General features: G+C 56.6%; 2 protein-coding genes and 1 long non-coding RNA gene across 13 annotated transcripts in view; 1 reads left to right on the top strand and 2 right to left on the bottom strand.

Annotated features, from left to right (window-relative positions):
• The window catches only part of ITIH4 (inter-alpha-trypsin inhibitor heavy chain 4), a 24,654-nt gene extending 7,105 nt beyond the window's left edge, over positions 1–17,549 (bottom strand). For 7 of the 11 annotated variants that reach the window (XR_004029739.1, XR_004029742.1, XR_004029741.1 and 4 more), the window contains exons 1-21: positions 15,004–17,452; positions 13,609–13,769; positions 11,554–11,658; positions 11,252–11,414; positions 11,002–11,112; positions 10,347–10,475; positions 9,302–9,418; positions 8,857–9,025; positions 8,650–8,775; positions 8,283–8,464; positions 8,016–8,201; positions 5,468–5,607; positions 5,110–5,264; positions 4,772–4,798; positions 4,421–4,471; positions 4,235–4,273; positions 3,863–3,988; positions 2,923–2,997; positions 2,720–2,746; positions 2,515–2,631; positions 1,353–1,527 (exon numbers count right to left, since the gene is read on the bottom strand). Coding sequence is in view for 4 of the 11 variants with exons in the window: in XM_030811617.1 (XP_030667477.1) it covers positions 1,353–1,527; positions 2,515–2,631; positions 2,720–2,746; positions 2,923–2,997; positions 3,863–3,988; positions 4,235–4,273; positions 4,421–4,471; positions 4,772–4,798; positions 5,110–5,264; positions 5,468–5,607; positions 8,016–8,201; positions 8,283–8,464; positions 8,650–8,775; positions 8,857–9,025; positions 9,302–9,418; positions 10,347–10,475; positions 11,002–11,112; positions 11,252–11,414; positions 11,554–11,658; positions 13,609–13,769; positions 15,004–15,375 (2,753 nt within the window). In the remaining 7 variants the exon portion in view is untranslated. The other 4 variants (XR_004029743.1, XM_030811618.1, XR_004029744.1 and 1 more) reach the window with 3 other exon arrangements.
• LOC105738128 lies at positions 8,395–9,776 on the top strand. Its single transcript, XR_001113861.2, has 3 exons — positions 8,395–8,453; positions 8,572–8,797; positions 9,667–9,776. It is a non-coding gene; the product is annotated as an uncharacterized LOC105738128 (long non-coding RNA).
• Positions 17,464–20,524, bottom strand: MUSTN1 (musculoskeletal, embryonic nuclear protein 1). Its single transcript, XM_012498816.2, has 3 exons — positions 19,297–20,524; positions 17,958–18,093; positions 17,464–17,770 (listed from the first exon to the last, which is right to left on the bottom strand). The coding sequence occupies exons 1-3, from the start codon at positions 19,303–19,305 to the stop codon at positions 17,664–17,666; spliced, it is 252 nt and encodes an 83-aa protein (XP_012354270.2). The 5' UTR covers positions 19,306–20,524; the 3' UTR covers positions 17,464–17,663.

Raw genomic sequence — 20,524 nt, 5'->3', positions numbered from 1 at the left:
TTTTTGTATTCTTAGTAGAGACGGGGTTTCACTATGTTGGCCAGGCTAGTCTCAAACTCCTGGCCTCAAGTGATCCACCTGCCTCGGCCTCCCAAAGTGTTGGGATTACACTTGTGTTGGGTGTCATGAACCACCGTGCCCGGCCAACTTTTAGAACTTTTATTTATTTTTTGAGACACAGTCTCGCTCTGTTGCCCAGGCTGGAGTGCAGTGGCATGATCTTGGCTCACTGCAACCTCTGCCTCCCGGGTTCAAGTGATTCTCCTGTCTTGGCCTCTCGAGGAGCTGGGATCACAGGTGCACACTGCCACACCTGGCTAATTTTTTGTATTTTAGTAGAGATGGGGTTTCACCGTGTTGCCCAGGCTGGTCTCAAACTTCTGAGCTCAGGCAATCCACCCACCTTGGCCTCCCAAAGTGCTGGGATTACAGGCGTGAGCCACCACACCGGGCCTGGATCTTTTATGAAATTGGGAAGGTTTTTGGGTGAGCCTTTGGATTAGCTGGGTGTGCACTCATCTGTCAAGTGCAAGGGAGTTCCCGCTGAGGGCTGGGTGAGGAAGGGCTGGACAAGGCTGTCCATACTTGGAAAAGGGTGAGCTGTGGCACAGGGCGGGGGCTTGGAGGCCACTGCCCACAGAGGACGAGGGCCTCAGCCCTTCCCCGAGGCCCCTCGTGATCTGCAAAGCTGGAAGACTGTCCCTGGAAGGCCACTGTGAAGCAGTGAGCTTCCTCACCCAGAAGAGGTGGGCTTCTGCCTCCATTATTCACCAGCTGCTCAGTATTTGAGGCTACTGACTTGTGTCTCCTTAGCAGAGCTCCAAGGATACGCTAAAAAGAATGCTGGTAACATGCTGTCAACAATGCTCTCCAGCTTCTCACTATTGTCATCAGAACATCACGTCACTACGTAGGCAGCACTGTCCTGCGGGGTGCCTGGGGGGCACTGTATCATCTGACAGCAAAGTGCTCCCAACTACACTCTCTCATTGGGTTCTCCCTCCAGCCTTCTGACTCTGGGCCAGGATGATTAGTACTGGTTATTAGTGAAGAAACTGAGGCTCAGAGGGACTAAGCTGCCTGCCCAGGGTCACAAGGATTAGCAGCAGAGCTAGCTCCAAACCACACTGTCTCCTGCATGGGATAGTGACCTGGGTTAGGTCCCCAGGACAACTGCTCAGTGCCCTCCGGAGCTGCAGGGGTATACGGCAGGGCTCTTGTCTCTTTGCCCCTCCTGTGAGTGTAGCCGCTCCATTCTCAGGTCCATGGCCTCAGGCCACCTGCTTGTACCATCATCAGCCACTGTAGCCTGAAGGGTCAACCCCTGCCCCAGGCTCCAGCCTGGGCCTTACCCGGGCATCACTGAGAACAGCGTCTCCTTCCACTTGTACGCAGAGCTTCTTCGGTTCCGAGTCACCACCACGTGTTCAGGGGATGCGTGAACCCGTACTGGGGGGTTCTTGAAGGTCACTTCGATCCATGAGAACCCAGTCTTCTCCCTCTCATACTGGCCAGTCACCTCAACCCCTGGGAGGACCAGACCAGAGAGGTAAAAGCTGGGCCCCAACCAGGGCTGACACCGACCTGCACGGGGAGTCCTCCCTGATCACACCCCCTGGAGTTCTGCAGCAGCTCCCTCCCTCATCAGGAGGGGGTGCCCCTTTCTCAGCACTCCTTCACACTGGGGGCTGGCTCCCACAATCTCTCCACTGTCCCTTGGTGTCTAAGGCTTTGGAGGGGCCCCTAAATCCTTGGCGACGGCCACCCTCAGATGAGGCCTTTGAGAATTAACTTGTCTCCAGTCAATAAGCCTTCAGAACACCCCATGGAGCGCCCGGCCCTGAGCTAGATGCCACGGCCAAGGGTAAGATGGAGAATCGTTGCTCCCTGCCCTCAGGAAAGACATTCCCAGGCCTGAGTGAGGAAGTGGGTGACACATGCATCTGAGGAATGAGAAAGCCGTGGATGTCCCTTGGCTTTGAGCGGGGCTGGGCGGTGGGGAGGTGAGCATTGCTGAGTGGAGTGCGTCCCCATGTCTGGTCCAGGATTGAAGGGGCGGGGCCCAGCCAGCACCCCTGTCTCTTCCTGCCATTCCCCTCATCCACACCTTCTAGGTCTCATCTTTTGGGGCTCTGTACTCTGCAGGCACTAACTCCTCCACCTGGAACATCCTCATGCTGGTCTCTGTGCACCCGCCAGGGCCCCGCCATCCCTGTGCGACCCCAGGCAGCTCCCCTGACCCTTGCCCCACCCTGGCTCCTCCTCTAGGCTCACCTCCACATGGCTGCCATGCTTATCTGTGCCTAGGCCACCCACACCTGCACACAAGGTGCCCAGCGGAAGGTCCCTGGGGTGTCTGTGTATGTGCCCATGCCGGCGCTGGGAGGCAGGAGCATGCTATGATCTGGGAGGGGCCTGTGTGGGGCCAGCCTGCACGTGCTGTGTGTGTCTCTGTAGGCAGGTGGTGGGTGTGTGCCAGTGGTGTCTGCGTCTCTCTGGGTGTGCCCCTCTTACCTTGCTCAGGGTCTGAGAGCAGGTTCACTGGCCCCTGGCGGTGTCTGGGGTCCACACAGAGCCGCTCCACGCTCTGCCCAGGCAGTGGCAGGATGGCAGAGGGAGCCTGTATGGGGGCTGGGACAGCCGGGGCACGGCTCCTGGAGCAGGAAGGGCAGGCTGGGGGCAAGGATACGGAAGGGGGCCAAGGGGGCTGGGAACGTACCTGGGGTTTGGGCTGTCATGGTTGTTTCTAAAAGAAGAAAAAGTCTGGGTTTAGGCAGCCCCTTCCTCAGGAGTGGGAGGTTGAGGGAGGGAGCAGTGACTAGGTGTGGCCGGGTTCCCTCACTACTTCAACATCGGGACACGTGACAGGTCACTCCCCTCCCAGGATCCCCGTTAGGACAGGGCCTCTGGCCTTGGGGGCACCTTTGATTTTGGTGTTCATGACACGAGACACAGCTGGATCAGGATTTGAGGTGGCTGGTGGTGCTAAAGCAGGCGCTAGGGCAGGAACATCCGGAAACAGAAAGGGAGCAGAAAGGCAGTCAGGAGGCAAGCAACCAGCGGCGTAGCCACTGCTGTCACCAAGCTCCAGCCCCCCATCCTGCCACACATACACTCCACCTAGAATGGCCTTTGTCACAGGAGATTTTCAAACAGAAGAGCATGCTGTCAGGGATACGTCCAGCCTGGCTCTGCAGCTGCATTCGAGTGCAGATTTGGGGATCAGAAAACAGTTCAAGGGATCTCTGTTGGCTTTCTGAACGGAGGAAGCCCTCCCTTCCTAGAAGGTTTCCTCATGAGTCAGCCTCTAGAGTATAGTGGATCCTACTCAGTGAAAGTAAAGGACAGGTGAAGTCCTGCCTTGGGGAGGGAAGGCCTGATGTTCACACACTGGGTAGTGGGGAGAGGGGCCTTCAGAGAGAGGAAGCTGGTAAGGACTGCTCCAAAGAGCGCTGTGACGTGCATGCTTGGCCAGTCCCTGCCCCTCTTAGGGCCTAGGGTCCCCTCTGAACAAGGAGTGTGGGAGAGGCTGCTCTGTCATGGCCTGTGGTCTGACAACCTAGGGACAGCTAAAGGACCTGGGTGAGCTCGCATCTGAGGAGGTGAGATGCTGAGGACAGGGCAGGGGGCAGCTGCAAAGAGCTGGGAAGGCGAGGACACCTCCTTAGGAAAGGCACTCCCACCCCAGCCCCAGTAAATGATCCCAGGTTGAAATGACCCACAATTACTTCACATCATGCCCTCAGCAGCCGTCCCTGGCCTGGCCCTGTGGTGCGTGCTTTACCCCACCCCCCTCTATGGGGCAGGCTCAAGGACCACCATGAGGAAACCAAGGCCCTCGCAGGGCCGGAAGGCGGCTTACAGATGGCCAGACGGCGGAAGGGGTGGAGAGCAGCATGGTCAGGAGCATCAGGAGGTCCTGGGAGTCCAACTTGCCTGGGGCTGAGAACCCCAGGTCTGAAATTCATCCGGGAGACAGCAGCTCCAGCTTTGGAGAAATTGACAGATGCAGTCTTCTCTCAGGTGGGGTGTGGGTCCTCACAGCCAGGGCTTGAGATCCACCCAGGTGTGGGTGCGGAGAGGGCAGCTATGTCCCCTCTCCCCACACCCGGCCAACTTGGGGAGCCTCTCCCCCAACAGCTGGGAGATAATCAATGCTGGAACAATAATGGACCTCCCTCGAACTACCCCCCAGGGATGTCATGCCTCCCCCTGACAGAACCCCTCAAACTACCTTGTCTACTCCATCCTCTTCTTGGAGAAAAGGAAGCCTCTGTGTGGTCAAGTCCTGATCAGATACAACTGAACTGAGGCCCAAGGGCTGTCACCAGCCAGAGGAGCTGGGCAAGGCACTACCCTCCACAGCCAGGACCGAGCCCAATCTGTCAATCTTCCCTCCCCCCACCTCCTACTTTGTCACCTGGTTTTGGTATTTTTGCTCCCTGGAGATAATATTTGAAGAAAGTGGAACCTGGAAATCAGTGGGACCTGGATTTGCATCTTGCACCCACCTTCCTGTGGCCCCACTTGGATGGGGACTGTATTCCTAGTGCTGGGGACAGGGCCTGAGGCACAGCCAATATTTGAATGCACAGGCGACTAAATGCACCAGCATGCTGGGTCAGATAACGCTGCTTCCTGGCAGCAGGGCTGGGCTGGAGCGGCCTGGGCGGACCTGGGCCCTGGCCAGCAACCTCACAGGGCTGGTGCCCTGGACCCTGTGTTAGCAGACCACCACCCAGCACAGCCTTTGAGGATGTTCGCTGCTTACCTGAGTGGACATTCCTGTTTCTACTTTCTGGATAAAACAAAGAGAGAGAGAGACAGACAGACAGAGACACAGACAGACACCATCAGGGTGGTTTTCATCAATTTGAAGCGCTTGTGTTTAATCTTGCTACCCAATCCCGGACTATATCGTAGGTGAAATGAATTTGGGGAGATAGGAGACCCGGCTTCACTTTCCTCATCAGTGAATAGGCTGAATCTCCCAGGGGGAGTCTGTTGGGGGCACGGTTGGGGTCTTGGTCAGGATGCAGGGAAGATCGGGGAGAATGCTGGGTCCAAACTCTGCTACCTGGGAGGCTGAGATCTCAACCCCACACCCACCGCCTTCCACGGGCTTCTCAGCAACTTGAGACTGCTCTTGGTCTTCGGGTTTGGTGACTACCATAGATGTGAGAGGCGTGACAAAGCTGTAGGCAAGCGATAAATTCAGCGCTTGGGTCCGGAGGGCCTGCTGATCAGCATCGGATGCGGAGACACTGTAGGTGGAGCACATCAGAGCTCAGGAGGTCCTTGAATTCGGGAACAGATTTTCCATCCAGCCCCTTCTGGGGAGGTCCCTCTGGGAGAATCTGGAGCTTGGACATGATACAAAGACCCCCGTCTCTCCATGCTTAGGCGGTCCCGTGCCACCTGTGCCTGCCCCCTAGTGACAGGCTTAGGGAGGTGCTGATGCACTCACGTTTGCTCCAGCAGCTGCTGGATAGTCAGGTATGCCCAGAGCCTCTCCATGAAGTTGTGGAAGATATACTTGGGGCTCTGGAAATCTGCCTCCTGCTCTGCCACGCTGGACTCCGTTTGGAAAGTGATGTTCTGTGTAGGCTGGAAAGAGGGGCCCAGCCAGGGCAGGAGCAGTGAGGGCCGGACATCTGCATCTGGCCTGGCAGTTCCGAGCTCTTCCATGATTGGAGCTGGGGCAGGTCCCACACACTGACTGCGAGGACTGCATTTCCTTTGAGTGGGGGTAAGGAGGGGGCTTAGGGATGCAAAGGGCTCAGTCACAGAACATACAGGGATGAGAAGGAGGTGAAAAGGTAGCAAAGTAGCCCAGGTACAACAAAGCAGGCACAGCGCCAGGACTCACATCAGCCAAACCTCTGGAAGAAAGGGATGGGAAACCCAGGCCAGTGTAGAAACAGCAGCAGGAAGGATTTGCAAGTGCAGTGTGGAGCAGGAAGTGTGTCTAGCTACAGCCTGCCCTTACCCCCAAAGGTGGGGGAAAGGGACAGAGAGGAAGGACCTTCCCAGGGGTCAGAGGCAGAGTTGAGAACAGAACTCAGATGTCGTGGCTCCGGGTTTGGGGCTCCATCTACCCCAATGGCTGCCCCTGTCCAAGCTGGCCCCTCTGTGGCTGGCCACCGTGGGACAATGACAGGAAAGCGTGCACCTAAGCTCTGTGTGAACCTGCTCCCTCCTCCCTCAGGGAGGGGCCTGTGGTCTCAGACTGACCTAGCTCGCTGCCTGGGAAATGGGCTCCTAGGGCAGAGGAATCCCAGGCCTCTCCCACCAGAGCTCCCCTAGTGGCCAACAGACCTTTTCACAATGTGGATCAGACCTGTGGTCTACTCCCACTGGAGCAGCCTGTCTCTAGCCCAGAGCCTGGCTGGCTTTCCAAAGCTTTGGCATACATAGGCTACCTGCATGAATTTTGCCCCATCCACACATACAGCTATTTAATTGACATTTTTCCTTAAATGAACTTTAAGTAGGCTAACAATTTTTACTTGGCTTTATACCCATAACATCTTAGATCTGGGCCGGGAGTGATGGCTCATGCCTGTAATCCCAGCACTTTGGGAGGCCAAGGTGGGCGGATCACAAGTTCAGGAGATTGAGACCACCCTGGCTAACACGGTGAAACTCCATCTCTACTAAAAATACAAAAAATTAGCCGGGCGTGGTGGTGGGTGCCGGTAGTCCTAGCTACTCGGGAGGCTGAGGCAGGAGAATGGCGTGAACCTGGGAGGTGGAGCTTGCAGTGAGCCGAGATAGAACCACTGCACTCCAGCCTGGGAGACAGAGCAAGACTCCATCTCAAAAAAAAAAAAAAAAACTTAGGTCTGAAGTTCAGGTCATATTTTTCAGAATACACATTAAAATAAGTAAATAACCACTAAAACAAAGCCATGTCTGTCTGTGAACTCCCCTGAGTCACCTTGGGTTCTGTACTTTGGGAACCCACGGCCTCCAAACTAAATCGGCTGCTGACATGTATGGAGTGCTTATCACTGGACATCAATCACAGTGACTTTATGAGGGGGGCATGAGACTTATTCCCATGTTTACATAGGAGGAAACTGTGGTACATGGAGGTTAAGTGACTTCTCCATGTCTCCTATCTGGGAGGTGGCAGAGCTGGGTTTGAAGTCAGGCAGGGTGGCCACACAGCCTGTACCAACAGTCATGACACTTGGGGATTTGTCCTGAGACAAGGCCATGGGCCCCCAACGCCCACGGCTATTCTCTTCACACATGCTGCCCTCATGCCACAGGGGCCTAACATATTCCTCCATTGCCCCATCTGGACTCTTCCCACCTCCTACTTATCCCTTTGTCTCTGCTGGGCCTCCTCCAGGAAGCCCTCCCTGATCCCCAGGCCAGGCTGGGGCTCCTAGTGCTGTTCTCCTGAGTCCAGGGTTAGAGCCCAGCCTGTAGCTGGTTTGTGTGGTGATATGTCCTTGGGTTGTCTCTCCCATGAGGGCACGGAGGGGTCCAGCCTCATTCACTGCTGCATCCCAGGGCCTGAAGAAGGCTCTGCCGCAGAGCTCGTGCTCAGTTTCTCTTTATGGAATGACAGGGGATCCTTGGAAAGAGGCAGGGAAGGCTGGGCAAGGACAGGGTGCCACGTGGCAAGCTGGGCTCTTGGCCTGGTTGCAGTGGGGCCCAGGGCAAGCTGCCTGCCCTGCCTAGAGCTCAGTCTGCTCATCTGTGAAATAGGAGCAGTCCTCCCTGTCCAACTGCAACCTGAGAGGGTTGTGGTACCAGGACAGGAGGGGATGACAACTAGGGAGGAATCCCTGCCCTCACCTGTGCTCACAGGTGCACAGCCCGGCTGCCGAGGGCCTGTATGTGCTGGTCTCATGAGAATCCCTCTATTGTCTCATTGAATCCCTGCCATGCCCCTCTGTCATCCACAGGCAGCAGAGGGGAAAGCTGGAGCTGGGCAGGTCTGGGATTTGAGTCCAGCCCCTCTGGCTGCACCCCTCCAGGGTGGCTCTGGACACACTCACCAGCTTCCCACTGACTGTGGCTGTGAGCACATCAGGCCCCTGGTCCTGGAGCTTCCCAGCCACCACCATCTCTGAGCCCTTGAAGAGGAGCCGGAAGTTGTTCTGAGTGACCTCCTCCACGGCATTGCTTGGGTACTCAAAGGTCACTGCTGTCAGCAGTGGGTTGGCCACTTCCTGGTAGAAGTCCTGCAGGGTTGGGGGTGTCATAAAGGCTGGGCTTTATGACTGCCCACTTCTCTGTGCAGCCCACCTGGGGCACACTGGCACCTGGAGCTGCAGGGCGGAGTCTGAGTCCTCATGGATGCGTCGGGCCAGGCCGCCGTTGTCCAGTGCCAGCTTCTCCAGGAAGGCATAGCTGACGTCGAAGCCAAAGCCCAGGCAGAAGAGGCTGTACCGGCCACTTACAGCTTCCCGCACGTTCTTCTGGATGCTCCTGGGGTTAGTCTCCCCTGGACCCAGGGGTTTGGGATGAGGGCGAGAAAATAGTGATTTGCTCGATGAATATTTCTGGAACCTCAGAGCTGAGGGGCCTCAGTGACCCCCTCTCCCTGCCCAGGTCCCACAGCAAGCCCAGGTGCAGCCCCAGCCGCCTCCCCTGTGCAGCGTGCCCTGGAGTCGCGGGCAGGGCCCTCACCCACGGTGGGGTCGCCATCGGTGAGCAGGATGACGAGTGAGACACTCCCGTCGGGCAGCCGCTCCTCCTGGTTGCTGCTGTCCAGTAGCTGCACAGCCATCAGCATTGCATCATTGATGTTGGTCCCTGAGGAGCATGCACTCTCAAGGTGGCCCCCAGCCAGGAGCCCTGGAAGCCCCTACCCTGCAGGGCCGCAGAGGCACTTACCTCCCAGGGCCTGGATGCCGGCAGCAAAGCTCCTGGCCTTGTTCACGTTCTCGGCTGAGGCTGGCACCAGTGATGGCCTCCACTGAATTGCTTCTGTACTGAAGACGATGAGGTTGAACTGGTCTCTGGGGCTGAGGTCATCCAGGATCTTGATTAGTGCTTCCCGGGTCTGGTCAGGGAGAGGAAATGTGGGTGCTTCAGAAGGGCTCCCTGAGGGCTCATGTGCCCTTGGGCTGGCATCCTTGGACTCCTGTCTCAGGGGTGAGGTCATGGTATCTGCTCTAGGAACAGGGGCTGCCCTAGGCTCTGGCCAACCTTGGCTCCTGAGAGCCACCCGCCCCATGGTGCCGAAAGGTGAAGGAAGGGGGTCCGCCTGTCAGACCACAGCTGATAGTGTGAAGGGCCTGGGAGTTTTCAGGGCCTTGCCCTGGGCCACAGGACCTACCTGCTGGATTTTCCTGCCACTCATGGAGCCGCTCTTGTCAATGACAAAGACCACATTCTTGGGCATTGCGGTTAGGCCCTCGGGGGCAAAGTAGTGTACAAAGTAGCCGTTCTCGATCTGTGGCCAGAGTGAGACCCACCCAGGCCGTCAGAGCTACGATTGTGCCCTATCCCCATTCAGCCCCCTTACCCCAAATTCTTGGGTTTCTGTGCTCTGTTCCAATCCCATTTCCATCCTACTGCTACCCTCCCCAAAACCTTGCCCTTTTTCAGGGCTCAGACCAGCCCCTTTCTTGCGGAAGCCTACCCTGCTCATGCATAGCTCACTAGAACTCTCCCTACAACTTTTCCTTCTATTTGTTTTAGTATTTCAGACGGCTTATATTAAAAAGTTCAGACATCATAAACCTGACAACCATCAAAAGAGGGAAGACTTCAAAAACACGGAGTAAAAGGGAAGTATAATAACAATGGCAGAAATGGCTGGGTGTGGTGAATCACGCCTGTAATTCCAGCACTTTGGGAGGCTTAGGTGGGAGGATCACTTGAGCCCAGGAATTCAAGACCAGCCTGGGCAATCTTGTCTCTACTGGAAAAAAAAAAAAAAAATTAGCCAGGTGTGGTGGTGCATGTGGGCAGTCCCAGCTACTAGGGAGGCTGAGGCAGGAGGATCTTTTGAACCTGGGAGTTTGACGGTGCAGTGAGCCATGATCATACCAAAATATAACAACAATAATAATAACAGAAACTAGTGTGCAAGAAACTACTGCAAATGTGCGTAAAACTGAGTTGTGAGCCTCCTAGCAGCAGAGGCAAAGAGGGAAACCCCACAGAGCAGCTCTTCTCAGAGACAAACCTTTTCTGCCTGGGAAAGGGAATAGTTTCAGGGACAACACAACTAAATCACGTGTTTTCTGTCTGTGCCGGTCCCTGGTGCACACTGCTAAGTAAGGGTGGTTCTTTTCCTCTTCTAAAATACCCAAGCTCAGGCCCTTGGGGGTGGACAGACTTCCAGGCTGCTCTGCCCTTGCCTGGAGTCCACCCACCTGAATGGAGCCCCCGGAGATGGCCCGGTCCACATCATAGCGGATAATGAGGTTGCCGTCCAGGACTGTTTCTTGCTGTTCTGGGGACTTTTGCTGCTGGGAAAGTGTTGGCTTGAACCGGATGTGAGCCTGGAGGAATAATCCGGGCTGAAATTGGGAGGAACAGCAAAGCCAGGCCAACAACACCCTCTACCCCTGTCTGTATACTGGGAAATCAGAATTCCAGGATGCAGCCTTGGGTCCGTATTCCAGGGCACTTTCTTTCAGGCTGAGTTATTGATGGACCACTTTCAGGTAGGGGAGGGGTGTGATGAGCGCCCTGTTCCTGGAGCCGCGCAAGCAGAGGCTGTTCCAGGATGTGTGCCATCCAACCATCTCCTCCTCTCCACCTGGCCCCAGGACCCTCACATCAGTCTACTATCCAGCCCCTTCCCAGACAGATCTCAGGGCTCATACGAGGGCCCCATAGTCCTTCTCTAGGCTTTGCCCTCCCCATCTGCCAAATGACAGCAAGGATGCAGAGATCTCAGGAGCCTCTCCAGCTCACAGCTCACAGGATGGACAGTCCATCCTGCTTTCCAGAAATCCAGGCTCATAGGGCTGGCCTGAAGGCAGGGCCCTTGGTACCCTCACCTGCTGACCACAACAGGCCCACCTTGGTCTTATTCTGCCAAGTGGTGAGGGCGTCTACCAGCTGGTTGGTCATGAAGGTGCTCTCTGTCTCCAGGAAGCTGATGCCCTGGGGCTCAAAGATGTGAATGTCCATCTGGAGGCAAGATGTGGGTCCCTGGGTCAGCCAGGAGCCTGGGCTGGGGCTCACAGGAGGCCCAGGGACAAAGAGGGGCCGCCCTCAGCAGGTCAAGGGTCACGCAGGAGGCCTCCCCGGAAGAAGTAGCAGCAGGTACCTGCAGGTGCTTGACCAGCTGTTGGGGCCGCACTTTCAGCAGCAGCTCATACACCCCCAAACGCCGCTTGAGCAGCTCCTCATAGACCAGCTCAAAGGTGATCTTGGCATTGGGAGCCACACTGACCGACACCTGGAACTGCTCCATGTTTCTCCCGGTGGCCCTGGAGGAGAAAGGCATCAGGCCTGCCCCTCCAGGACAGGTGGGGTAAGGCTGGTGGAGGTGGGAGCAGGACTAAGGGCCAAAGGCAAGGTGGCCTTTGTCTAGACCCTCCCCACCGAAGCTGCCCCCCGCCAGCTCACTTGACGAGGCCAGCGCTCTTTCCCTTGGCCACTGCTGCACTGTACTGTGCCTGGGCTTCAGCCTTCTCCTTGATGATCCCTGGGTAGGTCATGCCATCGATGATCCTGGGGGCAGAAGGGTGGGAGTTGTTGAGAGCCTGGTGGCAGGAGCCCATTCCACTCCTGCCTCCTCCAGAGAGCCTTTCTGGACTCGGTGTGCCTCTTGACACAGTGACTCCCATCTTTGCCTGAGCCCAGTGCCATTTATTATGCACCTACCGCATACAGGACCCTGTGCAGGGCACTCTGCAAAGTGCGCCAGGCCTCTAGCTCCTGGAGGTGTGTACAGTAACAGTAAGCATTCATTTTATAGAAGGGACGAAGGGGAGGCTGCAGAGGGGCAGGGCCGGGCTAAATCCTGCCTTCCCTCCACCTGTCCAGTCTGGCCCAAGCTGGCCCACATTCCCACCTGTCCCTTCCACTTCACGGACTGTTCCAGGGGAACCAGTTCATCACCAGCAAGAGCTCTCTGAGTCACACTTGTTCCCAGCCCTGCGTGCAGCCGTGTGGGGCCAGGACTGAGGAGGAAGGAGACGCAGGGCTGGAGGCTCTAAGCCCTTTCCCCCTACAGCAGTCTCCCCCATCCCTCCCACAAGAGGCAGGCACCCTATAGGGAGGCTGGCACATCTGGAAGGAAGTTTTGGACAATTGGTGGACGGGACTCTTGGGTGTGTGGACACACTCCTAGCAGCCATCCTTTGGGGGCTGAGAAAGAATGGCCCAGACCATTTCTCAGGGAGGAAAACGACTTCTCCAGAGCCTCCTTGTCGGGTGAGTAGGGATGTGCCTGGTCAACTTCGCCTGCTCCATCTGGGGGTGGTATGAAAGTGTAGGAGTGTGTGGCAGTGGGCAGGAGGGGGAGCAGCCAGAATGTCAGGACTACGCGTCCCTCCTGCCTGATCTTCCTGGTTATAATTTAACTCCAGCCCACGATGGGGCTGGTGAGTGGGCAGTGGCGCTCCTCCCCCTGGGTAGGCAGTGCTTCATCTCTCCAGATGGGGCTCCTAGCCAGGTCAGGGAGCAGGAAACCTGCTCTCTGCTCCTCTAACTCATGCAGCAACAGGATCTGGGTCCAGAGAAGGCAAGTGACAGTCTTCAGCTCTCAGCAGATGCCACGGGCCTGGACCTGGCAACTGCTGACCCTGGCACCCATGTCGAAGGCTGACACAGCCCATAGGGCTTGCACTGCAAGCTGGGCAGCATAGGCCCGGGCTCTGGGTTAGGAAAAGTAGGGGCTGCTGTGGAGTGGGGGATGCGTGGGGCCTGACAGAGGAGACTAGCCCCCACTGCAGTTTTCCAGAGGCCGCAGTGTGGGACCTCGCATGAGAGACACTCCCTGTCTGCCCCACCATCGCCCTCTCTGTTTCTGGGAAGAGTCTTGCCCTTGTCCTAAATCACAGCTTTTCCTGGCAGCAAGGGACAGACAGCGTCCTGGTGCATTTAGTAAACATTGGAAACTGAGTTGGGAAGGGTAGGGGAGGGTGGCAGAGGACAAAGTGAGGACCATCACTGGCTCATGGAATTCAGAGAAACCTCAGGCATCTCTCATGCAGCCTGAGCAAAAATGTCCTCTGCAGGATCCCAGCTGGGGCATAACTAGGAGAACCCCCCTCAAGCCACTCTCCACTGTGGAGAAGCCAAGGGTCTAGGAGGTTTTCTGTACTTTGAGCTGGAATGTGCATTTTGGTGACTCCCTCTTGCCTGGTCTGGCCTCAGGAGGCCTCAAGTCTGTGCTCCTCAAAGGCAAAGTCACAAAGATGCTGTGGTTCTCTGCCTAACACCTGGACAGCACTTAGGGATGATGAATGGCTGGATGGAGGGAAGGACGGGGGCATCTTTGAGAATAAGTCCCTTGGCGAGCCCCTGTTCCTGTGTGACCCCCAGATGCAGGGTGTACTCCTGAATATGTACACCCTGGCATGCCTTACTTCAAGAAGAGGGTTTGCTGGCACAGAGCAGATGGGAGTCATAGCACTGGGGGGCGTAGAGAGGGGAGGAGGGTGGGAAGGCACCTACATGGAGAAGTTGGTGATGAAGGCTTTCTTGGGCAGCTCCATCTGGAAGGTGGCCTCCTGCACAGTATTGGCCCTATTGACCACTCGGCTGGTGACGACCGTGTGGGCAAATCGGGATGAGACCCTGGAGTCCACGGTGAGGCTGTAGATGTCGACGCCATTCTGGACCAGCAAAGAAGAAGGGGGTTGCAGGGTTTCAATGCCACCTCTGTTCAGGGTGACACTCTTCAAGAGTTGGCCCTGACTCTGGCTCCAGACCAAACCCTGGCTCCCAATCTGACTGAGCCACTGACCAAGCCTCAGGCTGAACCCAGTGAGGCATCTCATATGTGAACATTTGTCTCAGGTAAGAGGTAGCAGTGTGCTTCATTCCCCACCCTACAGCACCACAGGGCAGGGGCCATGTCCTTCTTGATCTATGGGGGCCCAGAGCGCCCCTTGCAGAAGAACAAGTATGCAGGGGGTGGAGCTGGTGAAGCCAGGGCCAGTGTCTGGGAGGGGCATCACATTCAGCCTTTGGGCAGGGGTGAGAGCGCTGGTGGCGTCAGGGAGCTTTGCATGCTGGCTTAGCTTTGCCCAGAAAAAGGGCAGTGACCAGGTCCTTTGATTTCTGGAGACTTTGGCCTCTGTGGCAACAGGGAAGCTCCCACCAGTCTCCTAGAAGGAAGCCCCCGGAGCTGGGAGAATTCGGAGGTAGACTAGAGTCTGGTCTCTAAGAGTTGGGAATCTTCCTCTCTGCTCCGCAGTGGGCCCTCCCCAACTCATCCCCCCTTCTGCAGGGCACTGCCCTAGCACGTGCCATTTGCCTCGAGGCCTGTGTCCCCCGAGGAGGGGCACACGGGCACCTCTTACCCATGGATTAGTAACTTGTGTGCGACATGCTCATGCGCACTGCACCAACTCTGCTCGGCTGCATGCGGCTGCCTGAATGCAGTTTGGCACAGAGGTGCCAAGTGGCTTGTTTATGTGCTTGGGTATTTGCTCTGCGACAAGCACTGTCCTAGGCACTTTATAGACACAATGGGTTTGGTTTTCACAACCGCCACCCTCTGAATAGGTCCTAGTATTACCCTGTTTTACAGATGAGGAAATTGAGACATAGACAGCATAAATCATTCCCCTGAGGTCACTTACTAGAAGGCAGTAGAGCCAGGCTTGTAAAACTGTATTTCCTCATTTGCAAAATGGAAATGATTGGATCATCCCCTCTATTAGGTGGGAGAATACCAATAAGGCCCTTGGGGTAGTGCCTGGCGGGAGATCTGCACCATTTTTTTGCACACACACTGATGCACACGCACTTGTGCTGACACGCTCGCACATGCGGAGGCTCTTCCCCACTTCCCAGGCGTTCTCTCATCCCCCAGCTCACGCCACACCCATGGACGCTGGCTACCTTTTGGGCAGTGGTGGTCTGGTGGATGGCCAGCAGTGAAAGCAGGACCAGAACTTTGCTGCAGGTACAGACAGGCCTTGGGGGCTTCATCGTGGCTCCAGTGTCTGCCAGGAGGCTTCTGAACTTGACAGCAAGTGGGGAATGGATTAGTAACTTGTTTGCTGCCCCACCCACATGGGGGCAGGTTCTGGGAAATTGGGATCTACAAGCCAAAAACCACAGTGACCTCAGATAAGCAAATGACGAACGTCCCGTGGACCTTGGCTGGGGGCAGGAATGTATACCAAAGAAAGGTAGGCTCAGGTTGGAGTGGGGGTATGTGCCCCTTCTGAAAAGTGCGAAATCTTCACCAGGACCCTTCACACCAGGCATTCCACCAAGCTCCACAGGGCTGGGAGGGAATTGACAGTGAAGATGTCAGTCTGCTCTCCATAAGTCCAGCCTGGAGAGAAACAGGGGGGGATGGTGGGGAAGACTAGGGCTATAGGGCTACCCTAGCAGCTTCCCGGAGGAAGGGGGCTTGGCCACCAGGTAAGTGTGACTGGCTGATGGGAGGGCCCAAAGGCATGGAGTGACTCTGGGAGGTGTCTGTGTGGGGCAAGATCTAGAGTCAAGATAGATACACCGTATTTCTGAAGTGAGAGGTGCTGGGCACGGGGCGCCTCCTTCTCTCTCCTGGGGTCCCAGGCTGCTGTTTGGGTGCCATTAATCTAGCCAAGGCTTTAGGTTCAACCCCAGCAAGGCCCCCAAAACAAGAATGGCAATACAACTGAGTCATAAAGCTGCCACATCCTGTGGCACACAGGTCTCCATGCAGGGAGTTTAGACAGGACAGCATGGAACAGAAGACAGAGCTGACAGTGCCAGCAGCTTCTGAGGGGTGACTGGGGAGGCATTCGGTGGAGTGGAGGGAGCCCAGGAATCGCTGGTTGAGAGAGGGCAGAATGCTGTTGTCATGAGCAGTGTGATGCCGCCTCAGCCCAGACCCAGGGGAGCGCTGCCCAAAGGCCTGGGGTGGGTCCCGGCCTTGCTAAAGTTGAAGCGCTCTGCTCCTTGTCAAGTGGGATCGAGTGAGTACATATTATGCGCTCTGGGCACCGCTGGGGCTCGTGTTCCCTGGTGGCTCTGGGGAAGCCAGCAACTGAGTCTGTGGCCACAGATGGGTAAAGATGAGTCATAAAAGTGTGGCCAGATGCCAAGTCCTGGATCAGGGAAGGAGGACGGCTCCGTGACACCAGCCCTGAGGGGGCCAGCTGCCTTGGGAACCTATCAGGGGCCTTGGGGCAGCCAGTGGCTTCCAGAGGCTGGGGAGGATTTTCCCCACCAGTCCTGTCTCCATTAGAGGTGGCAGCAGGCCTGGGTCAAAGGTGCCACAGACTGGAGCTATTTCTACAGCTACAAGGAAGACGCTCCCCTTCCTTAGCATGACTGGCCAGAAGCCTCATCTCTGCGCACGTCTCCACTGCTCACCCTTTTGGCTCTGGATATGATTGGGATTACACAGGGGAACACACACCTTCCAGTGTCTGGGGGAAAAGTTTCCCCATGGGGTCCAGCAAGTAGGACTGGGCCCTTCCTCACAGCAGGTCTGCTCCCTTGGGGCACAGAGCACAGGCCCAGCCCAGACCCAGGGCTATATAAGGAGACCAGGCTGGCTGAGACTGTGGGAAGCGTTCTGGGCAGCCAGAACCTCCTGGGACAGGAGGACATCCCCAGCAGGCGCCAGCCCCGAGCCAGGCACCACAAGCCCAGGCTCTGCCAGTCCAGCTCCGAAAGGAGCCAGTCAGCCTGTCCATGGTCATGGTCTTGCCATCACAATGGGACAGGCCTCTATGGGTCTTTTGAACCTGGCAGTTCCAGGTACACAGCGGACAGAGGACTGGAGAGGGAAGGGTCATGCAGGCTGAGAATCTGGTGTTCCATGCCCAGACAGCCTGGTTGGAGCAGAATGTGGGAGTCTTACCCCTGCTGTTTGGAAGAGACAGTAGCTCCGGAAACAGACTGCCAGAGAGGAATCTCAATCTGGCTTTGTCTTGGAGGGGACAAAAGCTGGGAGGAGGCAGTGTGAACAAAAGTGCAGGGAGAGGGGTTTTGAGGTCCCTAGGTGCTGCAGAGCCTGCAGGTCCTCAGAGGCTTCTCAGCAGCTTCTGTGGAAGGCAGGAGGAGAGGTGGTCCCTGAGACCCCACCCACTTCACTCTGAGCAGTGTCGTCATGGCCTGCTTTATGGAATAGGCTCCAGCTCAACTCCCCTGTAGTAAAAAAGGGGAAACTGAGGCTCAGAAGAGTCTGGTCTGAAGTCATAGGTCAGCACTGGGTCTCCATGTCCAAGGCAGCATGTGGCAATGGCCGTAATAGCACCTGTGCTATCCCCTGGGATCCTCCTAAATAGACATGTTCCACGTTCCCACCCTGTCCTCCCTCTTAATAGTGGCCATAGCCAGGGACCAACCAACACCTTCTGACTGCCGGGGCCACGCGGGCATCCTCTTTATTGGTGCTTCCAAGGTGCTGGTGCAGAGCCCTTGGCTGAAGGGCCTGGACTGTGGGGGAGGGTGGCAGCCCCAGAGTCAGCAGGGGAGAGGAAGAGCATAAAAAAGAGTTCCTGGGAAAGGCTTCTGTTTCTGAGCATTCGGGCAGCAAGGGGAGTGGCGCGCACTTCTCAGCCGAAGACACTCTTGGCGGGTCCCGCTTTGGGCTTCTCAAAGACAGTCTCGGTGCCTGTGCGGGTGCGGCTGAAAACCGACGGGGCGGCCGAGCCAGCTTGCTCTGTGGGAGGAGGTAAAGTCAAGGGCCAGCCTGGCTTCCTGGGAGGGAAGGTCCCTTGTGATGGGAGCACCCTTTCTTGAGCCCAGGAACACTGGATTCTCAGAAAAGGATCCTTGACCGCCTCCCCCCACCACTGACACACACCTGCACCCCCATCCCCAGCCCCAGATGGCATGAGGACACTCACCACACTCTCGCATGACCTGGTAGGTCTTGGACTTGATTTCCTGGTTCTTGGTCAGGTTTCCTCGGGCCCCCTTCAGGTCCTCCTCCTTCACAGGGGGGCGGCGCTTCTTCTTGATAGGGGCTTCCTGGGCACCAGCCTTGGAGATCCAAGAGCCTCATCTTACTACCTGAAGCCTTGAGGCGGGGACACCTACCTCTGTGCCTTGGCCAAGACCCCTCTTCTCTGCTCACTAAACCCAAGCCTATTCAAGGCTCTACTCCTCTTCCAGAGAAAGCCTTCCCAACTATACTCCACCTGCTGCAGGTCTCCCAGCTGTCTTGGTCTGACTTGCCCATGTGCCCTTCCCCTACAGCCTGGGAGCTCCTGGGAGCAGTGGCTGCTGCAGCCTCACACTGGTGTGTCTGGCTGCCTGGTCAAGCTCAGGGCTGGGCACAGTGGGGAACGGTGAAGGGGACTAGCTCTGAGGCTGGCAATACTAGGGAATTTGGTTAGTTCCAAAACCTGTTCACTGGGTGGCAAGCAGTCCCTCAAGGATTGCCACTCTTCCAGAAAAGCGCCAGTATTTACTTTGTGTCTTTGGGGCTGGAAATGGGGTAGAAGGACCAGATGCCCGCAGAGTTACAGTCCAAAGTGGCCACCCACCCACAGAGCAGGCAGCAAGGACAATCCTCTCTCTTGGCAGGCTGGTCTGTCCCTCCAGGGTGGGGGACACCCAGGCTCGGTGTTTACCCTACCCCTCAACCCCAGGCGCCTGTGAATCTCAGACCTGCCTGTGCTTGGGTGCAGGTGCAGGCATTTCCTCCCTCAGCCTGGGCCAGGCTCCTCAGAGCAACACACTATACCCCTGCACAGGGATGCACCCAGCTGTGTCCCTCCAGCCTCATGTGCACACACATACAGCTTCATGCATGTATCATACAGAGACAGACAGACCTATGTGTGTAGCTACACACAGACTGCATGGCTGCAGGGCCCATAGCTACAAATGCAAAAAGCTCTACACACTAAGCTATACCGGCAGCACACACATGCACGCGCACAAACGCGCGCACACACACAGATGCACACACACACACACGCACATGCAAAGATCTATCTAGGACCCCCCACCCCCAACATTTCTCTCCACTCCTCCTAACAAACCATGGAATACCACCAAAGCCACATAGAAGAGGGGTTCTTCAGGGAGTCCTCCCTGAGCCCCCATCTCCCAAGGGCTGCAGAGCCTCCAGTTCATGCTTGGGGCTCAGATCAAGACACAGCTGCCAGAGCCGAAAGTGTCCAGGACTCCACCTCCACTCCCTCTGGCATCAACACAGCCTGTGCTGGGTCCTCCTACCTGGGACATGGTGGGTATTGTGTAAGCGCTGGGTCTCTGAAGGCGCCTCTCTGGCAGGCAGCAGCTGCTGGAAAAGATCTGAGTGGAGCCCAGCCTTCTGAAACTTATATAGCCTGCTTGCTTGTCCCAGAGAGTCACTGCCCCTCCTCTGACAGGCTCCCTGATGATTCAGGTCCGCAGGGTCGCTGGCTTCAGAGTTTATTCTCGGAGATGAGAGGGGCTCCGAGTACTGCTGCCTGGGAGCTGCAGCCCTGATGAAAGCAGATGGCTGCAGAGACCCTGCGCCCTCTGGGACAGCTGCTTGATTCGCCGGGGGCGGGGAGGTGCTGGCACTGGCGGACATGCTTTGTGTTTACGGATTTGGGTCCTGGAACGTGACCATCTGAATTGTTCCTCTGCAAGGGTTCATCCCAGTGTATGGGGTGGGTGTGGGGTGTCCCTGAGGGAACGGAGGGCCCTAGCCGGGTTGGACTGCTCCAAGCTTGTTTTTCTTCCTCTTCCATCCCTTCCCCTGGATTCCAGTGGAGAGATTTTCCATCCCTGCATGGTGGCAGAGCACGAGCTTCCCATGTCTGCTGCATCTGCTCACGGCAAGCTCACTGGGCCCTCACAGCAAACTCAGGGAGAGGGGCTACCACAGGTTCACAGGTGGAGAAAGTGAGGTAAAGGGAGCCTGGGGAGTTGCTCATGTTTTTGCTGATGTCCTTGTCCTCTGTCCTATTCCAACTGCAAGTTCAGCGAGGGGGGAGTAAGGGGTCTGGAAAGGACCAGGGAGGAAACCATGCTCGATGGTGACAGCACTGATGAGACAGAGGTGGGAAACAGGCTCAGGCTCAGGCCTCCGAGTAGGTGAGGCCACCACAGGGGGGCTGGCCTGCAGGACAGTTTCAGTTGCTCAAAGAAGGTGGGGGAGAGTGAAGCCCACTCCAGGTACCGAGCTGCAGAGACAAGAACAGGCCCAAGGGCTCCCCGGAAGGTCACTTAGCTCTCCTTTGCTAGAAGCTCCTAACACGCCTCTCCTTGCAAGGGGAAGATCCCCCAGGGCACAGGCCAGGACCCTAAGCCTGGGGTGGGTGTGGGGAATAGGTGTGCGTAGGAGGTCGGAGCCCTCCCAGTAACACACATATCTAAGTCCTTTTCAGTTTATGATGGAGATTATTTTTATCCTTGAAGTCTCCAGGCAGATGGAACCCAACCAGGCACTGACATTTGGTTATCCCAAATGCCA

Source organism: Nomascus leucogenys, chromosome 4, assembly GCF_006542625.1.
Source record: "Nomascus leucogenys isolate Asia chromosome 4, Asia_NLE_v1, whole genome shotgun sequence".
NCBI classification, from domain to species: domain Eukaryota; kingdom Metazoa; phylum Chordata; class Mammalia; order Primates; family Hylobatidae; genus Nomascus; species Nomascus leucogenys.
This window is presented reverse-complemented; position numbering and strand designations above follow the sequence as displayed.

Excerpts from the sequence above, each read along its gene's own strand:
- MUSTN1 (XM_012498816.2), bottom strand. Across the intron at positions 17,771-17,957 it reads CCAGGTCATGCGAGAGTGTG|AGCAAGCTGGCTCGGCCGCC; the intron begins GTGAGTGTCCTC and ends CTCCTCCCACAG.